The 23,956-nt window shown below is 30.8% G+C and overlaps 1 protein-coding gene across 1 annotated transcript in view; it reads left to right on the plus strand.

Moving 5' to 3' along the window:
• Positions 1-6,462: 6,462 nt before the first annotated feature.
• The window catches only part of LOC126888368 (forkhead box protein K1-like), a 122,702-nt gene continuing 105,208 nt past the window's right edge, over positions 6,463-23,956 (plus strand). The window contains exon 1 of the mRNA XM_050656565.1: positions 6,463-7,138. Within this exon, the coding sequence (XP_050512522.1) occupies positions 6,777-7,138 (362 nt within the window). The 5' untranslated portion in view covers positions 6,463-6,776. The remainder of the gene's footprint in view (positions 7,139-23,956) is intronic.

The raw sequence follows: 23,956 nt of genomic DNA on the forward strand, positions 1-23,956 counted from the left end.
TTGGTAGTCGTTTCTTTTATTTTTATTTATCATTGATATCCTACTCAGCTGATGCCAAAATAAGAGAGCAAAGATTAAGATGGTTTGGTTATGTTTAACGACGAAACGTCAATCACTCAATACGAAGAATTTTTGAACTGCAGGTTCCTGGAAACAGTAGGAGAGGAAGACCAAAGAAGACCTGGGGAGAGACGATTATGCAGGACAGCTCACGATTATGCTCACATTCTCAAATTATTCTTGAAAATAATACATGGACATATAAATACAAAACTGGAAGAAGAAATAGATCATAGTCAGTTTGCGTTTAGAAAGAGACTAGGAACCAGAGGCGCGTTATTTGCTTTTAATGTGTTAGCTTAAAGATGCATGGATATGAACGTGGATGTGCATGTTTGTTACGTTGATTTTGAAAAGGCATTTGACAAAGTTAAACATGAAAAGACCAAAAACATAGACAAAAGGGACTTACGAATAACAACAAACCTTCACTGGAATCAAAGAGCTTAAATTGTAATAGATAATGAACCCAGTCCAGAAATTGAAATCAGGAGAGGAGTAGGCAAGGATGTATTATGTCTCCATTACTATTTAATGGTTATAGTGATAGTGAAGCCATTTTTGAAGACGCATTACTATCTCAAAGCGAAGGGATAATAATTAACGGAAGATCTGTTAACAACATAAGATATGCAGATGACACCGTGATTATGGCAAGCTCTGCTGGTCAACTACAATTACTGCTAAGCAAAACAAACAGTTTTTGTGAAAAATGAATATAAAAAAGACCAAATATGTGATAATAACAAATATATAAACATACTTTTGGGAAATGTACCGATAGAAAGGGTTGATAAACACAAATACATAGGAACCTGGATTTCAGACAATATTGATCAAACAACAGAAATCAGGGCCAGGATAGAAATATTCTTTTTCTCATGAGCATCTTTCAGTGCATCACAGTTTTTCGATTTCTTTCTAACGCATTAAATTGTATGTGACAGAAAAAAGGCACGTCCTTGATTACAGACATTTACAACATTTATTCTAGTTGTCGATAGATGGCGTTATAAGCGAAAAAAATTATTTACGAATTATATAATAATATATCTAGGAATATATTCTGTACAATTTATAAGACTATACAAATCAAAGAAAATACCATTTTATAAATGCAATAATAAACACGATTTGTTTTTATGCCAAATTGCAAATAAAATATAACAACTGTCAGATTTAACTAAAATGTCATGTTAGAATAAATTTGTTATAAATTATAAATGTGTATTATCACCAACGAACTGTCCAACACTGATGGAATCGCCATGAAGCGAATTTAATGCCTTCAGAATGAGATAGAAGATAATCAGGTAAAGGAGGGAAGATAATCGTCATCGTCAGGGTTGCCAGATTGGGATATTTTCCCACAATTTTGGGGTAATTTGAAAGCATATAGGGGAACTTCTCTAAGCAAAAATGGTTGGGAGATTTTTTGGGGTGAAAATTATGGAAGATTTTAAGGGGTCATGGGAAATTAAATTTGCGAATGTACACATAGAACTGTATACAGTAATCCCTCTTCAACCGCGAAGGTTACGTTCCGAAGAGAAAGGTGCGGTTGGTGAAACCGTGGTTGGCGAGGAATCCACGATCCAAAGAAGAATATGACATATAATCCCAATAATTTGGATACGTATATTAGTACATAGAAAGAAATATGATGAAATTGCATATCTCTGAAATAGTATTGTCATATCAACAAAAATAAAGACGCTGAGATCAGCGTCTAGATTCGCCGGTATTTTAAACCTTCCGGACTATAAACTAATTGCCGTAGTACATATTACTACTAAGAACAAGCGCCAGTGGCGTATCATGAGTAATTTAACGCGACTGGTCAAATTATAAAAAATATATAAAAATAATAAAATATTCTCATTAAAGTTAAACTTTAAATTAAATTCTCATTAAACATTAAAGAGTGGTCGTTAAACCAGTACCTGTGGATCTTTTGATCACTGAGTGTGTTTCAAAGATCTACATCTTTTGTTTTTTTCATTCTCATTAAAGATTCAACAGATATCGCAACCGCGGATAAGTGAAACCGCGGTTTATGAGTCCGCGGATAACGAGGGATTACTGTATTATACTCTCATATAATCGAAGAAGATAGGACCTATGAATTATTTCCAGGGCCCTCTGTTGATAAGTAGAATAATTGTTGTTTACTGTTCTCTATATTTGACTACTAATTTATTAAAATGCGGCAAAAATTTTAATTTGGCTGATTTGAGCTTCAATTTGAGGGAATTTCAGTTTCTAAGTGGGAGATTTATAAAATCACATCTGGCAACTCTTGTGGTAGTTGTAACAAATTTTACCTGAAAAATTCTCTGTCTCTCTAGGACCTCTCTCTTGTATATGTTGCTGATAATCTCGCTTCACTGTTTGAATGGGACTGGGCCATTCCATCAGTGTTGGTTGACAGTTCGTTGATTATCATGGACTTACCTTTTTTTCTATCATTTGTGACGCACTGAAAAATGTTCATGAGAAGGACTTTAGCAAGAAATACGTTTGTAAAATGAAAACAATTCTCTGCAGTAAATACCTTATATTAGAACTGAGGCTAAGAGCTTTTCGATACTGCTATATGGACATTGAAGCAAGAACACATAAATAAGCTACAGACCTTTGAAATGTGGTGTTACAGGAGGATGCTTAGAATAGCATGGACACAGAAGAAAACCAACACGGAAGTATTGCGAGAAATTGGCAAAGAATACGAAATAATAAACACAATAAAAATAAGAAAGTTACAATATCTGGGGCACGTAATGAGGTGACAGCGATATGAACTGAACTGGACACTGTACCCGTTACATATGTTCCAAGAAATCGCGACGACAATGTTAAACACACTTGTTCAAATGGTTCCCCCATTCCAAATTGTCTGCTATAAATACTATTTGGGACCGCTACTGGAATTATCGAGAATAAAAAGAACATATCGATGTCTCTTTTTATAGCGGTACCCGATGGCCTGGAATCTTTCATCCTTTTCGATTCACGCGGAGAATAACACGGAACTGGAAACCGGTAATCTCTCTGTGTGTTTACAAAAAGGGTACGACCTCGGCCATTTAAGAGGATCGGTAAAAAGTTTCGGCTCCAATGCTATTTAAATGGGATTCATTTTTTTCGAATCCTGTGAAAACTAATAAGTATTTTTGAAAAATTTGTACGCAGAATGAAAGATTACGTTATTACTATAAGGGCCGAAAGTCCCTGAAAATTTCTATAATATTTATTTTGATAAATTACAGGTGTGGAAAACTAAGAGAAAATGTAGTGTTTTATAATTTCAAATATCTCATTCAAAAGAAACTTTTTATTTATTCTAAGGGACTTTCGGCTCTCAGTAATAATTTAGTCTTTCAATCTATGTTTAAATTTTTTAAAAATATTTATTAGTTTCTTCAGGATTCGAAAAAAATGGACACCATGTCCGTGGTGATATTTTCCAAATCGAACATTCGCTATCTTTGTCATATATAACGCATTTGAGTCGAATAGAATATGGTGACAAGACAGTGACAATTTTAAATATTTGACATGGCATCGGGAATATTTTGAGTTGTTGATTAAATAATATTGATAGTGTATTTGATAAATCATTGATTTAAGACGTAAACCTAATAAAAATTTATTTATTGTTTATTATTTATGGAAGATTCAAGCAGAGAATACACCAGGATATATTCTGTGATCCAAGTATTTTGTTGTTAAAGATGTTGAAAATTGTAAGCGTTCCATAGTAACAATATATTATAAAAAAAGAATGTGTGTGTACTTTGTACGCACGTAAGAAGTTATACTTCTATTATAATATAATTTCAACGAAATCAATATACCTACTTAACAGTTACAATACAAAAAATTAACAATAATTACCAAAAATTAACCAAAACTTAACAATGCCAAATATTAAAACAAAAAAAAAAGAAAAAAGTATTAATCGTCCGGGAATTGGACTCGCAATCTCGCGATTTCTCGATCTCTGGTCCAATGCTCTACCAACAAGGCCATCAAGGCGCATACTACTGACGTTTCAGATATACATAATTACACATCACGGTGAGAAGTGAAATATAAAAATAGATGTTTTATTATTTTACGCCCAAGGAAGACAAATCCAAAGACACAAAATTATAATAAAAAACCTTTTAAACCACCTTTTTCAAATTGCGCAAGTTGTATTATTAATATTAATGTTAATAAATGAAATATAAATATTTTGACGTTTCACAATTTGACAATTCACTTTTAACTGTAGTGCCTTAAAATTTTTAAAGCGCTAGTGCCTTAAAGTAGCATTTTTAACGCTCCTATGGAGTGCTAAAAATTGTATTTTTAACACGTTTGTAGAAAAATATATTTAAAAACACTAATATATTCTTTCCACACCTTTTCTGGACTGATACATACATGAATTAAAACATTTAGTAACTAACTCCATACTGCCTGTGTGCGCATGCGCGCAGATCAATAAAATTTCACCCTCAATGAAATCGCGCCTAAAGAAGTATAACTTCAAAAAATCACTTTATCACTTTTCTCGATTGAGTATTAGTTTTAACTATTTAGAATGGGAAATAAGCCACAATATTATTAAAAAATGATTTTTATTAACGTTTCGACGCCCAAATCGGGTGCCGTTGTCAAAATACAAAATACTATTTTGTATTTTGACAACGGCACCCGATTTGGGCGTCGAAACGTTAATAAAAATCATTTTTTAATAATATTGTGGCTTATTTCCCATTCTAAATAGTTAAAATTGTAAAAATGCCACAAGAAAATAGCTTCAGAACAACATTGAGTATTAGTTGTTGTTGTACAGTATATAAATTATTAAGGCCGCATCTCACCATCAAATAATTTGATCAAACAGTTTGAGCAAACTTGACGTACTTGAGGAAGTACGTCAAAGTGACGTCACAATTGAAGTTTTTTTGAAATTCTAATAATCTGTGCTCTCACTATCAGTCTAGTTTGATCAAATTTTTTGTATTGAGTTGTCTAACTTGTTTGTACTTTATTTAAAATTAAAATTTTTCATTATTATCCACAATGAACACTCAGGATGTGACGTCACTAACTGTCACTTTGTGTCACTAACTGTCAAGTTTGATCAAATAACTGTCAATTATTTGATGGTGAGACGGGGCCTTTACAATCACTGAATACATAGTGAAAAATTATCATATTAATTAACTGAATTAATAATGCAATTATACAAGTAACAGTTATCCAAGAACATTCAAAAGCCATCTCTTTAAAGTTAATGATGACATTGTCAAGTAATGTTTACATATCCATACCAGTGAGAATTTTACTTGGTACACGTATAATTTGCCGTGTAAAGACAGAAAAAGTAGGGATAGCCGTAAAATATTTGCGCCTACACTTTGCGGCAGTTTTTGTAACAATTAAAACTAAATAAAAATTACGTTAAAAATCATTAATAAAATAAAAGACCGTTAAATAATAAGGCAAAGCAACAAGAATTGATAGACATAAGGTAAATAATATTGGAGTTTATATTAGTGGAAAATTAAAAAAAACTAACTAGTACCTACCTATATTAGAATAACTTATAAAATAAATACCAATTATTCATATTTGTAACAAATTAATTTCTACGAATCCGGTCCTGCTCAATATAAAAAATTATACATTTTGCACTGCGCAATAAAATTGAAGGAAAATTTTATATTTAGATTTTTTATCATTGTATACCAAAATATCTATTACGAAAAGATTAAAATATATACCATAATAAAAATAAATGTATAGTTTTTTGTTTATTAGCATTTTATTAGTATTTATAATGTCGTTTGAAGGCAGAATTCGTTAATGATGATACAAAGTAGTTTTATACTACACCAATAGATGGGGACTAAGGTATGATTGGTCATTTTATCTGGATATACAAAAATTACAAAAGCCTTGCCTTTAAAATGTCTATTTTCAACAAAAAGGTGGCTTTGGCAAGAGTGATTATGATGATAGTATATTTAAAAGGCTTAAAAGTATTCTTTATATCTTGTATTTTGATTTTATGTACCTGTGAGAATATTTTAATATTCAGAGAGATCTACAACTTTGGTAAGATAGGTATCTTTTGTATCTTTTCCGTGAAAAAATAAACTTTGACATTTCTACGCAAATTTTGACTTACAAAGCACGCCCATTTGCTCAAACAAAAATTGTTTGTAAATAAAAAAAATGTATGTTTGTAAACATAATGTGACATTCGGTGTTGGTTTTTAATAACAAAGTTGTTTTGATCATCTAAAATTCATGAAAATTTGAAGATGATGGCCTTGTAAAGTGTTCTACCCGGCAGAAAATCGAAGCCCAATTATAATTGAAAGAGTTTGCCTAGTAAGTAGTAGATGGCGGCAGAGAGAAAGAAAATAAAATAATTCTCACATATTTTGCTGTCGACTGTCAAGACATAGTCTCTATACCACAAAATACAAAATATTCCGTCTAAAATTACTAGATGTGTCTGTGGTAGAGACTGTTTTTTATGCCAATCTCACGTGTTTACCAACATTTCTATCGACTAGGACGTTATGAAATCAACATACGAACCAAAGTGCAACACAGGTGACTCCCACGTTTGTAGCAATTCTTAGGTAAACAGTGAAGTGAGACAGTTTAAAGAGTGTGGTTAAAAAAGTGGTGTGAAGTAGTGAATCACCATGTCCACATCATATTCAATGACTCCGGAAAGCGATGCATGGGCCCTTCTCGCTCTAAAATCGGCTCCCGCGAGTCCTTCGAAGGTACAGTGGAGCCCCGACGTAAAAGGGGAACCGATTGCTCGAATAGAAGGCCGTGAATTCGAGTACCTCGTTCGGCAGGATCGGATTATTATAGGTAGGAACAGTTCACGTGGTGATGTAGATGTAAATATGGGACATTCTAGTTTTATTTCGCGAAGGCATTTAGAAGTTTTCTTCGAACACCCTTATTTTTACATGCTGTGCAATGGAAAAAATGGTGTATTTATCGATGGAGTATTTCAGAGGAAAGGAGCCCCTTCAATCAAGTTACCCAAGACGTAAGTTTAGTTAATGTTATGTAAACAAATGCCGCTCTCATAATTGCTGCTGTATGTTTATCCTAGGAGGCCTTGAGAGGTTAAAATTTAGGTACACATGGTTCAAATCACGTGTTACTTTTTCGGATTTGGATAGGCTTTTCCTACTTTATTGAAAATCAATACCCCTTTCTCGAGGCCAACCGGGCCAACAGTGCGGTTTCAAATAAACACTACGAGTCATTTTGGAAATCCTTGTGAAGTATTTATTGAGCAGGTGACGTCAGACTATTTTCCTGTCTTATTATGAGCTCTATGTATGGGGGCCGTATGACCGTTATTTTGATTGTTGCTCATTACGTTTTGTAGTAAATACAAAGTGTACATTGGTTGGTTGTGATGCGATGTTCTCTACATAGCATGACAACATACTTTTTCCTTTCAGTTTATAGTAGAGCACGTGGCCTGCGTTCAGGCTGTGTTTATTACATCAACCTAAAATTTCAATCAATGTTTGTCTGGCTAGTGACGACAAAATTCTCTAGTTACTCCCTTCTACATGGTTCGCCGGTATTTAATAGTTATTATTTTGTTTCGAGGCCACTAACTAATATTTTCATTATATTTGTTTGTTTACTTTCGATATACAGGAAAAGAAATTCTGTAAAAACAAGTTTATTAAGTTGAACTTGTAGTATTATTGTTTTGGCAAAAAATAATATTAACTTACAGTGTTGTCAATGTTATTTAAATTTATCATTTTCTGCTACTTTTTCTTTTTCTATTCATATCATTTTTCTATTTTCTCATTGTTTTTAACTAATCTCTAATCTTAAATTCTACAAGCGCAAAGAGTCCAGAAATGTTTATGTTTTCAGTGGGAATAAATTATTTTTGCTTTGTAAATTTTAAATATCTAATACTTATTACCTACCAAAATAAAAATATTAAGGTGCTACTATAGCATGCAGTCTACCTGTGCATATTACCTACCTGTGCACTATTATAATGTGCAGTGTACGGATAGCAATCTGAAAATTCCTGAAGGCATTGCGGAAAATAATGAAATGCAAGAAATCTCTTATAGAAAAACATAATATATTATTCACAAGTAATAAACATTTTTGGAGGAAAATAAATGCATAATGAAAGAGGTCTAAAAATTTACAAAAAAATGCACCCCAACTATTTACAAAAAAAAAATTATATCCAACCTAATTATTTACAAATCTATTCAGCCTAATTATTTAATGTGTCTGTTTTATTTTAGAAATAAAGTGACAATTTTAGTTTGTTTTCGTTTCGACTTCCACTTCAGAAGTTGTTATCAAAATACAAATTATTAATAAATTAAACAAAGTTTGTGTATGTTGCTTGTTAAAAATAAATAAATAAATAAAACAAATAAAACATAAATTACATAATTATGCCAAAAGGAAATAGCTTCAGCCTAATTATTATTAAAAAAAATCATGCGCCTTAATTTAAGAGAGAAAGGCAGTCAACGATTCTACCTCAAAAAAGTTATGCAGAATGCAGACACCCTAACCAAGAAGATTGTGGTGTTATTTATATAATAATAAGCAATAAGTTTATTGTATATTCCTGAAAATGTTTATTACTATTTAGTTTATTACTATTTAGCAATAAACATTTTGCCTACAAACAACTTGCCTTTAATTATTGTATGCAGACAAGTGCAGTTTCAAATAAACACTACAAGTCATTTTGGAAATGCTTGTCAAGTATTTATTGAGCAGGTGACGTCAGACTATTTTCCTATCTTATTATGAGCTCTATGTATGGGAGCCGTATGACTGTTATTTTGATTGTTGCTCATTACGCTTATAATAGTAAATATAAAGTGTACATTGGTTGGTTGTGATGCGATGTTCTCTACATAGCATGACAACATACTTTTTCCTTTCAGTTTATAGTAGAGCACGTGGGCCTGTGTTAAGGCTGTGTTTGTTACATCAACCTAAAATTTCAATCAATGTTTGGCCTGGCGAGTGACAACAAAATTTTCTATGTACTACCTTCTACATGGTTCGCCGGTGTTTAGTGGTTATTATTTTGTTTCTAGGCCACTAACTAATATTTTCATTATATTTGTTTGTTTACTTTCCATATACAGAAAAAGAAATTCTGTAAAAACAAGTTTGTAAAGTTGAACTCGTAGTATTAGTGTTGGTAAAAAATAATAATATTAACTTACAGTGTTGTCAATGTTAATTAAATTTACCATTTTCTGCTACTTTTTCTTTTTCTATCCATATTCTTTTTCTACTTTCTCATTGTTTTTAGCTAATCTCCAAGCTTTAACTCTACAAACCTAATTTGTCCTAAACTTTGAGGGAGAATGAAATATTTTTGATTTATAAATTTTAAATATACTTAGGTAGTACCAAAAATAAAAATATTTAGTTTCTTTTGATACCATTGACTTATCTTTCTTTCTCTCTCCTGTGCCTTATACCCTTTGAGGTGTCACATTTGGGTTTAGTTAAAGTACATATTCACACATCTTTTCCATTCTTTTCTGTCTTGTGATATTATTTTCAACGAAAAACATTTTGTTTATAAATTCGCAAAAGTGTGTGTGTTATTGCGTTGCCGCTCCTGCAATATTCAGATCAGATTTATCGATGGATTCTTATGTAGTTTTTTCTTCTGAATCCAAATCTGAAAAAGGCATTTCGATATTTCTAACTGTCTTCGAGATAATTGACCTCAAAGTCTTAAATGTGACCTCACAATCGGTTTATTTTCTACCGACACACTACACGTCCAGCTGAAATCTTTGCTATTAAGTAGGCTAGTTTTTTAATCTCGATTTGTTAAGCAAAGCATAGGTTATTTACATTTGAGTTTGACACTTCGTGAATGTCAAACTAAATTTTAAATTAAGTATTAATAAAACATCAATGACATTTGATAGTGAATTTAATTATTATATAAAATAAATAAGATGTTCAAAAATACAATTTGAGTATAATATTTTAAAAGCAATAATTTATTATTAACAGTTTTAAAAAGGTTTATACCAGTATACGGCCTCCCCTTTATGATAAATGGACTGTTCCATTTGCTATGAAATTAAAATCTACCTAGTCAGTTCTCTAAACTTGACACAACTGGCTAGTGATTTTAGTAAGTAGTTTTTTGTTTTTTGAGAATTTTGCCAAAATTGGCAAAATTACTAATTATTTAGTAATTAATAACTATTTAGAAATTATTTTTTTGTCGAATTGGCAAAATTATTCGCTAAAATCACTAGCCAGTTGTGTCTGAGTTTAGCGAACCGACAGTATATGAAATAATATTGTTTGGTATAAAAAATTATGGTCTGATATATGCAGTTACATCCTTCTAATGGAAAAAAATATTTGAAGATTTTTCTCAAATTATGGATACCAACATTTTCATTTATAACTCTTTTATTTTTAATTTGACCAAGAAAAGTTATTCTTCATAAAAAGCTCTTCATGTTCTAAGATTTATGATGCAACCATCATATATAAAATTTTATTAATTTTATACGAGGTATATAAAAAATATGAATTTCGATCAACAGTAAAGTACCTTTATAGTTCATAACATTTAAATTAGAATGATATAATTGCACATTAAAACATAATTATTAATTCTAAACTACTTTTCATAATAGAAATTTTCCATATTATGAATTAAAATACGTAAATATAGGTACAAAGTTTTCGTTATGATAATGCTCGCATTTTCAGCTTGTTATTTCTTTAAGCGTTTTCTGTTTAATCTTCTACACATCTACTATTTGATATATCCATTTTTCCTCAGTCTGCCTTCTTCATTTTTGTGATATTTCTTGTTTCGTGAATTTTTCTCGTTAATCTACTGGGTTTCATTCTCATCAGCTGTCCATACCAGTTTAATTGTCTCTTTATTATGTTGTTTATTGTTCCATTTACTTATTAATATGGTTTATTTATTACGTTCATTTGTTCACTATTTGATTACAAGTTACAAGGAAAGAAATGATATGAAATTAACCTCTAATGTTTTTTCTGTGTTTTATTTAGCTTTAGCCATGAAACCTTTAGCCAGGCAATAAATAGATGTAATGGCAAGACTAAATGTTTAGTCTTATGTCTTATAATTTAGTCTTTTGCTTGCATGTCAAAAGGTTCTTGTTACTTCCTTTCCTGTTTTATTTATTCATTTTTTAAGGGTTACAACTATTTACAACAAAAAACAATACATTAAAATACCAATTACAACAAAGAGATACAAAAAATACAAATTAAATTGGATTGAATTGTACTGTTTAGACTACAGCTATGTTAAAAAGAAATGGAGAAAGCATGCAACCCTGACTGACTCTAGTAAATATGTTAAATTCGTCACTGTTGATCCCATTTTATGTCACGCTGCAATTCGCCTTAGTGTACTTTATCATGGAAATTATTTTTTTCAGGACGTTTTTAACTCTAAAATTTTCCATATATCAGCATGAGATAAGCTTTTTCTATAATGCTGTTAAATAAATAAACGTTTTGCGGTTTTTTAAGATTCTCATGAAATGTATAAAATTTATGAAACTGGCTTCATTTGTGACAAAATGCAAAAATTGTGTATGAAAGCTGCACTTTTCACCTTTAACACCCATTCGGATTTTTGTCGATAGGACACTCTGATCAAAAGATATCGAATTTTACTGTTGACTTGATACAAATTTTATAGATTTTTTCTATGGCATTCAATTTTTGGTAAATCAATGTTATCCCCCCCCCCCTAGGAGTAAGACCGGGGCCTTATCCCTAGGATAAACAAACTATTTTGGGATTCCAAAATGGACATTCTCGTCAAAATTCAGCTTTTTTGTTGTCGTCTCGTTTTTAAAGATCCGATCTCTGACTAATAAATCAACAATTGCACAAAAGTTGTTGCAAATACACTTCTCCAAGAAATTAACGCCACCTTAAAAATAGGTCATTGTTGATGTCTCGAATTTCTCAAACCTGTTGTCCGATTTAAGTGATTTGTTTAACATGCTGTATCCTTATTCTTTAACAATATCGCTGTAATAATATTGTTGTTAGACAGGTAAGTTGTCATTGTATATACCGGGTGTACCAATCAAAATGTGATTTTCTCTCAAAGTTCACATGATTTCGTGGAATATTCTAGCATTTATAAAATACTGAAATTAGAGCCCAACTATAGCCTCATGTTTTCTTAACATTTTGTTTTTTGATTCATTCGCTTATGTTGGATAATAAAAAAGTTAGATACTTAGCTACAATACAGGGTGTTTTTAAATAAGTATGTCAAACTTTAAGGGGTAATTCTGCATAAAAAACTACTACTGGAAAAACTCTTATGTCACTCCAATATATAAATCAGGTCGAAAATCGGATATAGGTAACTATCGTCCCATTTGTATTCTTAGTGCTATTCCTAAAGTTTTTGAGAGCATTATTTCCGATTATTTAAGTTATGACTTCTCGCCAATTATAGGGGCCCAACAATTTGGATTTACATCCAAAAAATCAGCAGAATTGGGTCTCATAACATATGTTGATTTTTTGACAGATGCTCTTGAGAGGGGTTTACAAGTTGACTCTGTGTATACTGACTTTTCCAAAGCTTTCGACAAAGTTAATCATGAGCTCTTGATTCATAAACTTTATTTATACGGAGTTGATGGCCTTATATTGAAGTGGCTCAAGAGCTATCTTACGCAAAGATCGCAAATTGTCAGGGTTAATCATCACTATTCTCATACCATCTCTGTTAACTCAGGTGTACCACAGGGATCACACTTGGGACCTCTGTTGTTTAATATATTTATCAATGATCTAATACCCTGTTTCAAAGTAAGTGAAACTTTGTTATTCGCTGATGATTTAAAATGTTTTAAAATAATCACATCTGAGGCTGATTCACTTAGTCTACAAGGTGATATTGATCGCCTATCTAACTGGTGTATGCAAAATGGTATGTGTTTGAATGCATCCAAATGCCATATTCTTCGTTTCCACCGAACTCATCATCCAATCATCTTCGAATATAGTATAAATAATCTGACCTTACATTCTGCCTCTGAAACTAGGGATCTAGGTGTGATCCTTGACTCCGCCCTTAGCTATAAATCACACATTTACAGTACAATACAGAAGTCTATGAAGATGCTTGGCTTTATAAAAAGAACCACTAGAGACTTTACAAACATCTCAGCTATTAAATCTCTTTATTTCTCCCTGGTTAGATCTCATTTCGATTACTGTTCCACAATTTGGTCCCCCTATTACTTTACTCATAAACTGAAGATTGAGGCTGTCCAACACAATTTTCTGAGATATACTGCCAGTAAGTTGCATGTATACTATGACTATTCTGTATTAGAGCGCATACTGAACTTACCTCCTCTTGAGGTACGCAGAAAACAAAGAGACTTAATTATTTTATTTAAAATTATCAACGGGCTGTGTAACTGCCCCGAACTTCTCTCCAAAATATCTCTATTTGTCCCCAGTCGTTCGACTAGGCAGGTGCAAACCTTTTATGTCTCTTTTCATAGATTCAATTATTCCTACAACACATTTATTCCTAGAACTCTTCGATTAGCTAACTCATTAAATAACCTCGAAATTTTTAATATATCAGTTTCCCGCTTTAAAAACCTAATTTCTTCCCTAACTTTTTAACTTTTTAATATTTTCGGCCAGAGCTTTTGTATTGTGATTAGTGTTACATGACCTGTATGTATTAGATAACTTAAAACCGTTATACCTTACAACATTTCCGAATTGATTTAGGTGATATCTTTTGTTTGTAATTGTACTGACCTAATGTTATCTTATTCTTTTTTTTTTCTTTTTTGTAACTGTATTACTCATACGAGTTATTTTTTCTCAAACCACTTGGTTATATGTTATATTACGATAGTTTATGTTATATAATTGGTTAACATTAATGTTATATAATTGTATAATTATGTTATATAATTTAGAACACTGTAAAATTTATATCGGAATAGGGCTTGCCCGTGAATAAATAAATAAAATAAATAAAAAATAATGACAGTTTGATTTATAAACGTATGTCCTCAAATGCTTCGTTTCCGAGATAGGGAGTGTTGAAATTTTTCTTACAAACTGACGATTTATTTATAAACCGGTTAAGATATGCAAATGAAATTTGGTGGGTTTTAAGAGTTGGTTATTGCGCATTTTTTTGATATAAAATTAGGAATTTAATATTCACCATTGGCGCGCATAAGGTTAATATGACCCTTATGTGCGCCAATAGTGAACGTAAAATTCTTAACCCTTAAGTACTAACATCTTAAATCAATGACGTAAACACTAACTAACCGCCTGACAGACGGGTTTAACATTTTAGTGGTAATTTTTGTTTTTGTTAAAAATTTTAATGCAAAAAAATATCTCGATGACCTACTGAAAGTATTGGTTATCTAAAAAACACAGTAGCTAATCTAGTTTTTCTGTATTTATTAAAATAAAAAACATAACAAGAATGGAAGGATTGTTTGTGTACCTTTTTACTCCTGAAAAAAGTGTGATAAAAATTAAACAAATTGAAGAATCTTAATAAAAATTTATAATCGAGTTAAACAAAGAGTAAGAAAAATGAAAATAAAAAGGTTTTTAAAAAATGTTAAAACAAAAAAAAACTGACAGGCACTATAGTTAGTACAGTGTATCAATGGTAGTCAGTGGCAACGTTTTCATCAAAAATTGATTCCACTTCGCTTATGTCATCTTCTACATCATCAAACCATTTCAAAAGAGTTTCCTCAGGGTCTTTATTCCCTTTTTTGATGTTTTTTGACGAACTGGGGCACATTATGTGTAATGACGAACTGGGCACAAACACTAACACCCCGTCTATTAGACGGAAATCACACTTTGAGTCTAAATATCTTTCGAATAACAACCTGCCGCAAATTGCCGAATTCAATACTACTAAAGAACAACCCAACTTGAAAAGTCATAAACGGGTGACCTTCAAAATTTTCTAGAAAGGGAAATATCCCACTTTCGACAAGCTATGCCGTCTGAGAGACGGGGGTGTTAGTACTTAAGGGTTAATTGTGTGTCAAAAAATGCACAATAACTACCTCTTATAACCCACCAAATTTGATTTGCATATCTCAACCGGTTTTAGAGCAATAAATAAATCGTCATAGGTACGTTACATATGTTTATAAAGCAAACTGTCATTATTTTTTCATGCAGAATTACCCCTTAAAGTTTGCCATACTTTTAAAAACGTATTAAAATGTATTGATGAAAAACAAGGCTATAAAAAATAGTTACTAAAGTACCTTTTTTAAAAGTAAAGTAACTTTTTTATTATCCAACGTAAGCAAATGAATAAAAAAACAGAATGTTAAGAAAACATGAGGCTATAGTTGGGTTTTAATTTCAGTATTTTATATAATATGCTAGAATATTCCACATGTTGACGCGAACTTTCAGAAAAAATCACAGTTTGATTGGTACACCCGGCCCGGTATACAATGACGATTTACCTATCTATCAACAATATTATTACAGTGATATTAGCTATAGACCAGGACTAATCTGTAAAAAACGTGTATTTTTGGATGTGAGAGGTGGCATTCGGATTTTTGCAGATAAAGTTAAGTGACATCTTCAGTAATAATAATTGACTTATACCCGGAACATTAATAAAAAAATTAAAATATTTAAAAATTTCGAAAAACATCGATTTTTTTCTGCTTTCTTTGCTTATAACTTTAAAACAGTTCGTTTTGGAACAAAGTCGTACAGAAATAAAATAAAGATAATTGAATTTTGTATGATATACGACTGGTCAAAAATGTCTCAAGGTATTACCTTTTCTGCAATATAGCAATAAATACAAAATAAGGGGGCAAAACACGCCTGTTGTTATTCAATGTTTCTTAACCACTTTGATGGCACTTAGAACCTTAGTAATTCGCTTAGAAAATTCTTACAACTTACTTAAATGGTCTACCAAATTTCATTAAAATCGACCTAATAGATTTTGCATAATAAATTTGCAATGTAAATGTTTTTAAAAAAGTTCAAATTTTTTAAAATCTTTCTAAACAAAAAGTACATAGACACCATTTAGAAGTTGGCTAATTTTTTCAGATAAAGAGGTGCTCTACCTATCTAATACACTTTACAGAATTAAAATCGGATTATTTAAGGGGCCTCAGCAATGTTTTAAAATTATAAACAATTTTTTGGCTTATAAACAAATAGCTTTGTTTAATAATAAAAAAATTAATTTTTAGCAATGCAAATAATTAAAACCGGTGACTTAAACTTTCAAATGCGGTCAGCAGAATTGCTATATAATTTTTTGAATGTTCCACCGCGTTTATCTCGAAAACTATGCATCCTACGAAAAAACTTGTAAGAACATTTTTTTGCACAATTGATCATTTTTGACTGTTTACCGTGACAGATTTTACGTCAGTAGGTGACATTTACTAGCAACTTGTCGGTAAGTAATCCAACTCGACGGTAAGTACTCCAACTCGACTGTAAGTAATTAGTACTCCAACTCGACGGTAATTAATTCACTTACCGTCGAGTTAAAAAATCTCTTAATTTTAATTTATTTTTTGAAAGAATAAAGAAAACTAACGAATTATTTATTACTATTGAAACTTATGGTACACTTTGTTAAATTATTTAATGAAATCCCACTTGTTTGGGCTGTGGTTTCACTTCTAACAGAAACTCCTGCAGAATCGCATACATTAGTAGTATCCAACATTTTTTCTCTTCAAATACGCGATCAAAGTTGAAAACTTGGAAATATCAATGCCATCATAAAGAAAAACGGTGGATTTAATCATTGAATATTCTGCCCAGAGGCTTCCAGGAGCTTTCAACTGCATATGTCTTTGAACGAAATATGCCAATAGAGTCTTTTCTTCGATTCTTAAATTCTTGCCTTCGCACCATTTTTTAAAACTTTGGTAGGTATTTTGATAACGGATTTTGGATTTTTCGGGAATAATTGTGGAACACCCTTCTTCCCAAGCCCGTTCAATTTCTTCAAATTCACTTTCGCTCATATTTTAATTTATAATAATCAAAATTGTACTTAAAATTATTGACAACTAAATAAAAACTCAATTCTCCATTGTTGTTATGCACCCTAGTTACTACCTAACAACCAAAGTATCTATCTTGATAAAATGAATGAAACTAGTCAATATGACGAAAATGTTTAATTTTATAATTTATAATGGTATCAATCGTGCAAAAAACGTTATAAGCATGTCGAACGTTAAGGGTAACCGATCTCAGACAATACCTCTCAAAACAATTGTCTTCGATCGGTATAAAACCCTTACCGTTCTCCATACTTAATATTCGCGGTGTGCAAGTACTTGGAAGGGAAACGAGAAACGACCGTGCGCGAGTCGCGGAGAAATATTGCAACTATCTTAAATAATTCATATTGTCAATTGAAATTGTCAAATTGACGTATATTTCATACCTTCTGTCATTGAAGCAGAAAAATTATATATTGCTCCACAATATTGACATGATATGCAATTATTATATAAAGGTAAATTTAATTAATTGTGTTTTGCTTGCAGTAGGTACTGCATTTTAATAACTAATTTTATTTACTAAATACAATTGTTTACGTTTGCATAACATAACCTGCATCTTATTTTTTCTTCTTATTATTTTTTTTGAACTATGGCCTTGACAATTATCCAGCAACCAGGACTAATATAATTGGCCAATATAATTAAAAGTGCGAATAAAAGTACAGAGCGTAGAAATAGAGGTCGCTTTGCCGAACTTGCACGGTCCCAATACTATTTGCTTAGAATTACCCAAGAAATACAAAAAAATGTTTTATTTTGCGAAAAATCGATGTTATGTAATTCCTCAAGTTCTTTGTTTATAACAATCTTATCGACATCCGGATCAACTGTTATCCAAAAAATTCGTGTTCTACGGGTCAAAATTAATAAAAAAAAACTTGGATAAGTCCATCTAAATAAAGGAGCCCGTAGCGCCCCCTCCTGGCCACAGCAGAAATTTGTTTATAACTTTAAAACATTGCTGAAGCTGCTTAAATAATCCGATTTCAATTCTGTAAAGTGCATTAGATAGGTGGAGTGCTTCTTTATATGTAAAAAAATTGACAAATCTTTGTATGTTCTAGTTTCTGTTGTGCAAGATTTTAAAAAATTTTAATTTTTTAAAATAGTTTAGATTGCAAAATATTATGCAAAATCTAGTAAGTCAATTTTAATGAAATTTGGTGAACGGTTTTAGCACATTACAAAAATTTTCTAAGCGAATTAGGAAGGTTCCAAGTGTAACCTAAGTGATGGAAAAACATTGAATAAGGACAGGCTTGTTTTGCCCCCTTATTTTATATTTATTTGTATTTTGTAGCAAGGGTGTTAAATTAAAACATTTTTAACCAATCGTATCTGATAGAAAATGTAATTATCTTTGTTTTATTCCTATACGACTTTTTTCCAAAATGAATCGTTTTAAAGTTACAAGCAAAGAAAGTAGAAAAAAAAAACGAAATTTTTTGAAATTTTTAAATATTTTATTTTTTTTATTAATGTTCCGGGTTTATTTGAGGAGGAGCAATTATTATTAACGAAGTTATCACCTAACTTTATCCGCAAAAATCCGAATGCCACCTCTCACATCCACCTAAAAACAGATGCTTCCTGGTCTACTAAAATGTTAACATGTCTACATGTTAAAAAAAGAATGTGTGTGTAATTTGTACGCACGTAAGAAGTTATACTTCTATTATATGATTTAAACGAAATTAATATACTTTTTATTTATATTTTGTTTAAATATTAAACTAATTTATACTTACTACTTCTCAAACATTTTTATTAGAACAGTGCCAAAAATTAAAATAATAAAAGAATAAAACACACACAAACACATTAAACAAGCCACAAATGATGTCTGAACATTAATTGTCGAAAATTTTTTTAACTAAATACGTATTTTCTGAAAATACAATTATATAATAAATATACTTACAATCATAAAATGTATTAAAAAAAACAAAAAAGAAAGTTTCTATTGGGACTCGAACCAGCGCTGATAAGAGCGGTTGGTATTGGAATTCATTCGCCTTCTCCGCTTAGCCACGGACACTATGTGTCATTATTTACGAAGATCGACTAACTAAACGGATTAAACTTATGATATTTTGATATTTTGAAAATTGATCAAATTATTTTAATTTTGAATTGAAATGATTTAGAATTGAAAAATACAACAAAACATAAAGTAAAAAAACAATATATTTGGTGAATATTGATAGAAATTTTGATGGTAATCAAATTATATAAATAAAAGTATTACATACTATGTATTTTGGCAGATCAAATAGGTAGGTTTATATTCATGATACATTAACAATTATTACGTACCTGTTGCTTTTAAAAACTATTTAAAAGTCACTACAATATTATAAACTTTTTTGTTTCTGTCCTCACAACAATAAAACTAATATATTATACATTTGTTTACCTTTATCTCCAAACCACAGCTGCCATATCGGATAATTTTTGACATGTCATTTGAACATCCAATCAGAACAAAGTTATAATGCGCATGCGCCGGGCTGATAGGTTTTAACATATAAAAAAATCACCCTCTATCGCCGGTAAAGAAGTATAACTTCAAAAATCACTTAAATCGGACAAGAGGTTTAGGAAATTCGAGACATCAAAAATGACCAATTTTTAAGGTGGTGCGTTAATTTCTTGCAGAAGTGAATTTCATTAAATTACACTGAATCAAATAAATTCTTCAAATCTTGTCCGTGTAGATACCTTAGAACAGTATTTATTATTGTCGTTATCACAAATTGTGTTTACTTTTATCATCCAATTATTAATGTATTTTTAAATAAACCTGTTGCCTTGAAGTGATTATTATCTATTTTTTGTAAATAAATTTCTTTGTTTACATGTCGTGTTTTTGTGAGTGTTTTGCCACAACTGAATGCAGTCTTGTATGAGAAAGATTACCAGGGCCTTAAGATAAGTACCTAATAGAAATTTATCATTTCGCGAAAGATGTTATCTTTATTTTATCTCCGAATTTTAATTGTTTTGGTTTGTTGTTTAATAAATATAATATTTAGACTCAGTATACGAGGAAACAAATATAGTTTCAAAAGTTACGCAAAGGTTTACTCACTTCTTTTTTGTACTTATACCGGGCGGAAGAAATGATTTTCTTGTGTTAGGTTTGAGACACCCTATAGGGAGAACAAGGTACACGTGTGGTGTGAGTATACATTGAAAGCGTATTGTAGTCTTATTTTTTGTGATCATTTTGTTTTTTGAATGTCCCTGATATCTTTAGAAACAAAGAAAATAGACGGTTTTATTCTTTAACATATGTTTTAACTGAAACAAAAGTTTGAGACACCCTGTAGGGTGGAAATGGTACAGAGGTGTGTATATGTTACAGTTCAAGTTGATTCTCAGTTAGAGTTGACTTTTCCTAGTTCGAGTCAACTCCAACTGAAACGAGCAGTAAAAGTTGATTTTAAAAATTTAAATCAACTTTTACTAGTTGAAGTTGACTCTTCCTGGATCGATTCAGTAATGGTCGAGGAAATGAAGCTGAAAAAATGGCAAAACCTCGCAATTTTTTCGTCCAGTATCGATTTGTACAAAAATTTGGGATTAGGCTCATTACACCCTCTAGTTCATTTTCTATATTGAGCCGTTGTACGCTTTTGGTTTTTTAAGGGTGAAAACTACCCCTAATTGTAAAAAACTATAAAATAACATTTTAAACTTTAATATTGTCAACATTTGGTTCTTATTAGTTACATAATGATTGCTTTATGCTTTAAGATATACTGTCATAATATTTCAACCCTTAAAATAACCCTTGTTGGAGCTATATATAAAAAATTTACTTATCCTAAAATAATAATTTCGGCTTGCATCGATTTACATAAAAATTTGGGATTAGGATCATCTCACCCTGTACTTCATATTCTATATCATGCTTAAGGGCGTTGATTATTTTTAGGGGTGTTAACTACCCCTTATTGTCAAAAATTAAATAACAAGAATGTGTGTGTACTTTGTACGCACGTAAGAAGTTATACTTCTACTACATATTATGTGATTTTTAAGACTATACCAAAAATTTAAAAAAATAAAAGAATAAAACGCACACAAACACATTGAAAAATGCCACAAAGAAAAAATGATTTCTGGACGATAATAATTGTTGGCAAAAATTTTAAATACGCATTTGCTGAAAAAAAAAATTATATAACAAATATACTTACAATCATAATATGCATAAAAAAATAAAAAAATAAAACTTGCATCGGGAATTGAACCCTTGAATTTCGTGCCGCTTTGACTCGTAATCGAAGCGTAGACTCACTCGTCCAATCGCACATTATTTATCATGTGGAAAAATACGGTAACTGAACGTTTTACTGTTTGACAATTGTTTTGAAAATTATGTAGTTTAAATTTTGTGGAAGAAAATATAAAAATATAACAAAACAGTAAGAAAACAATATATTAGATGAAGATTGGTAGAACTTTTGTTGGTAATCAAATTAAGTATGTAAATCAAAGCATTACATACCTACTAGATAAATAAATCTACGCCAAAAAATCATAATTTAAAAATAAAAATCGAACCTAATTTGGGATTTCTCTCTAAAATCCGCATTCTTGAGAAAATAAATGTATGTATTTCAACCTAATCCAAATATATAATTACAATATGATTATAATAAAAACTAGGTACTTACCAAATTAGAATGAGTTTTCCTTGTCCAAAATAGTCCAAAAGTCCAAAAATATAGGTATATGAAAACTATTTAAAAAGGCAGTGTAACTATTAACTAACTTTTGTTTGTTGTTTCTTTTCACACAAATTTTAAAACGCAACAACCATAAATAATCTAACTACAGCTGTGCCACAGCCGCCATATTGAATAATTTTTGACATGTCATTTGAACATCCAATCAGAACAAAGTTATAATGCGCATGCGCCCAGTCGCTAGGTTTTCCCATATAAAAATTTACCCTCTATCGCCGGTAAAGAAGTATAACTTCAAAAACATTGTAAACTTTAATATGGGTAAAAGGGCCTAGCCGGGTAAGATGGTGAAAAGTGCCCCCAGCTCGATTTAAATTCCATATAGGCCACTTTTTAGCACATATAGAGGAACTCACTTTCTAATATTTTTAGCCCCCTAGGTGGTCACGTGACCCCCCTAGAGCCTAATTAGGCATTTTATGTTTATATTTTTTATCTCAGCCGCATCAAGAGCTAACCAAAAACTTTATTTAGAAAAGTTGTAAGTTTCAAAAAGATCTATATGAAAAATGTTTTTTTTATTTTTTGGCGGGAAATTCGAATTTTTAGAACAATTTTAAACTTTTAAATAACTCTGAAAAAAAACTACGACACTCGTTTTTTACGAAAATCAATTATAATGTGTATTTTTGCACAATCTTTCACGCTGAATTTTTTCAGATTTTTAAAATTGGTGAAACGTACCTTTAAAAATAAAAAACCGCGTTTTTTCGGTTTTTTTTTCGTTTTTTGATACAATTTTATACATGTTTTTCAAAAAAGGTAACACTGTCACTAGAATAGGTAAAAACTGAAAAATAATTGGGGTTTGCTTAATAAAAATTTTTTGTAACGCCATCGATTTTCAAGATACAGGGCGTTGAAGAAAACAAAATTTTACACATTTTTTACGATTTTGCTGAAACTACTGGCAACATTGTAATAAGACTTGGCGGGATTTAAGAGGTAGTTATTGTGCATGTTTTGACATACAATTAAGGATTTGATATTCATCATTGGCGCGCATAGGGGTAATGGTCTGAACTTTTTAAAGAATAAAGATAGTACGCCACTGACATATTTCAAATTAACAATGGTTTTTGAATTTCTCGTTCAATTTGTGACAAAAAATGTATCTTCTTATTTTTTCATCCGACGCGCCATTTTTATTCAAAAAATAAAAGTTCTTAACCCTTACAAAGTATTCGAACTTCTAGTACTTTCTACATCTACATAATAAACTCGTACATCCATTATTATCAAAATTAATTCGAATACTTTGGAAGCGTTAAGATATTTTATTTTTTGCAGCAAAACGGCGCGTCGTATGAAAAAATGAGAAGATAGATTTTTATTGAAAATTGAACGAGGAATTCAAAAATGATTGTTAATTTGAAATATGTCAGTGGCGTACTATCTTTTTTTCTTTGAAAAGTTCAGACCGTTACCCCTATGCGCGCCAATGATGAATATCAAATCCTTAGTTGTATGTCAAAACATGCACAATAACTACCTCTTAAAACCCGCCAAGTTTTATTACAATGTTGCCAGTAGTTTCGGCAAAATCGTAAAAAATATGTAAATTTTGTTTTCTTGAAAATGGATATCGTTACAAAAAATTTTTATTAAGCAAACCCCAATTATTTTTCAGTTTTTTTCCTATTTTAGTGACGGTGTTAAATTTTTTGAAAAATATGTATAAAATTGTATCAAAAACCGAAAAAAAACCGAAAAAAATGCGGTTTTTTATTTTTAATGGTACGTTTCACCAATTTTAAAAATCTGAAAAAATTAAGGGTGAAAGATTGTTCAAAAATACACATTATAATTAATTTTCGTAAAAACGAGTGTCTTAGTTTTTTTTTCAGAGGTATTCAAAAGTTTAAAATTGTTCTAAAAATTCGAATTTCCCGCCAAAAAAATAAAAAAAAATTTTTTCATCTAGATCTTTTTGAAACTTACAACTTT

Source organism: Diabrotica virgifera, chromosome 7 (assembly GCF_917563875.1).
Source record: "Diabrotica virgifera virgifera chromosome 7, PGI_DIABVI_V3a".
Lineage (NCBI taxonomy): Eukaryota > Metazoa > Arthropoda > Insecta > Coleoptera > Chrysomelidae > Diabrotica > Diabrotica virgifera.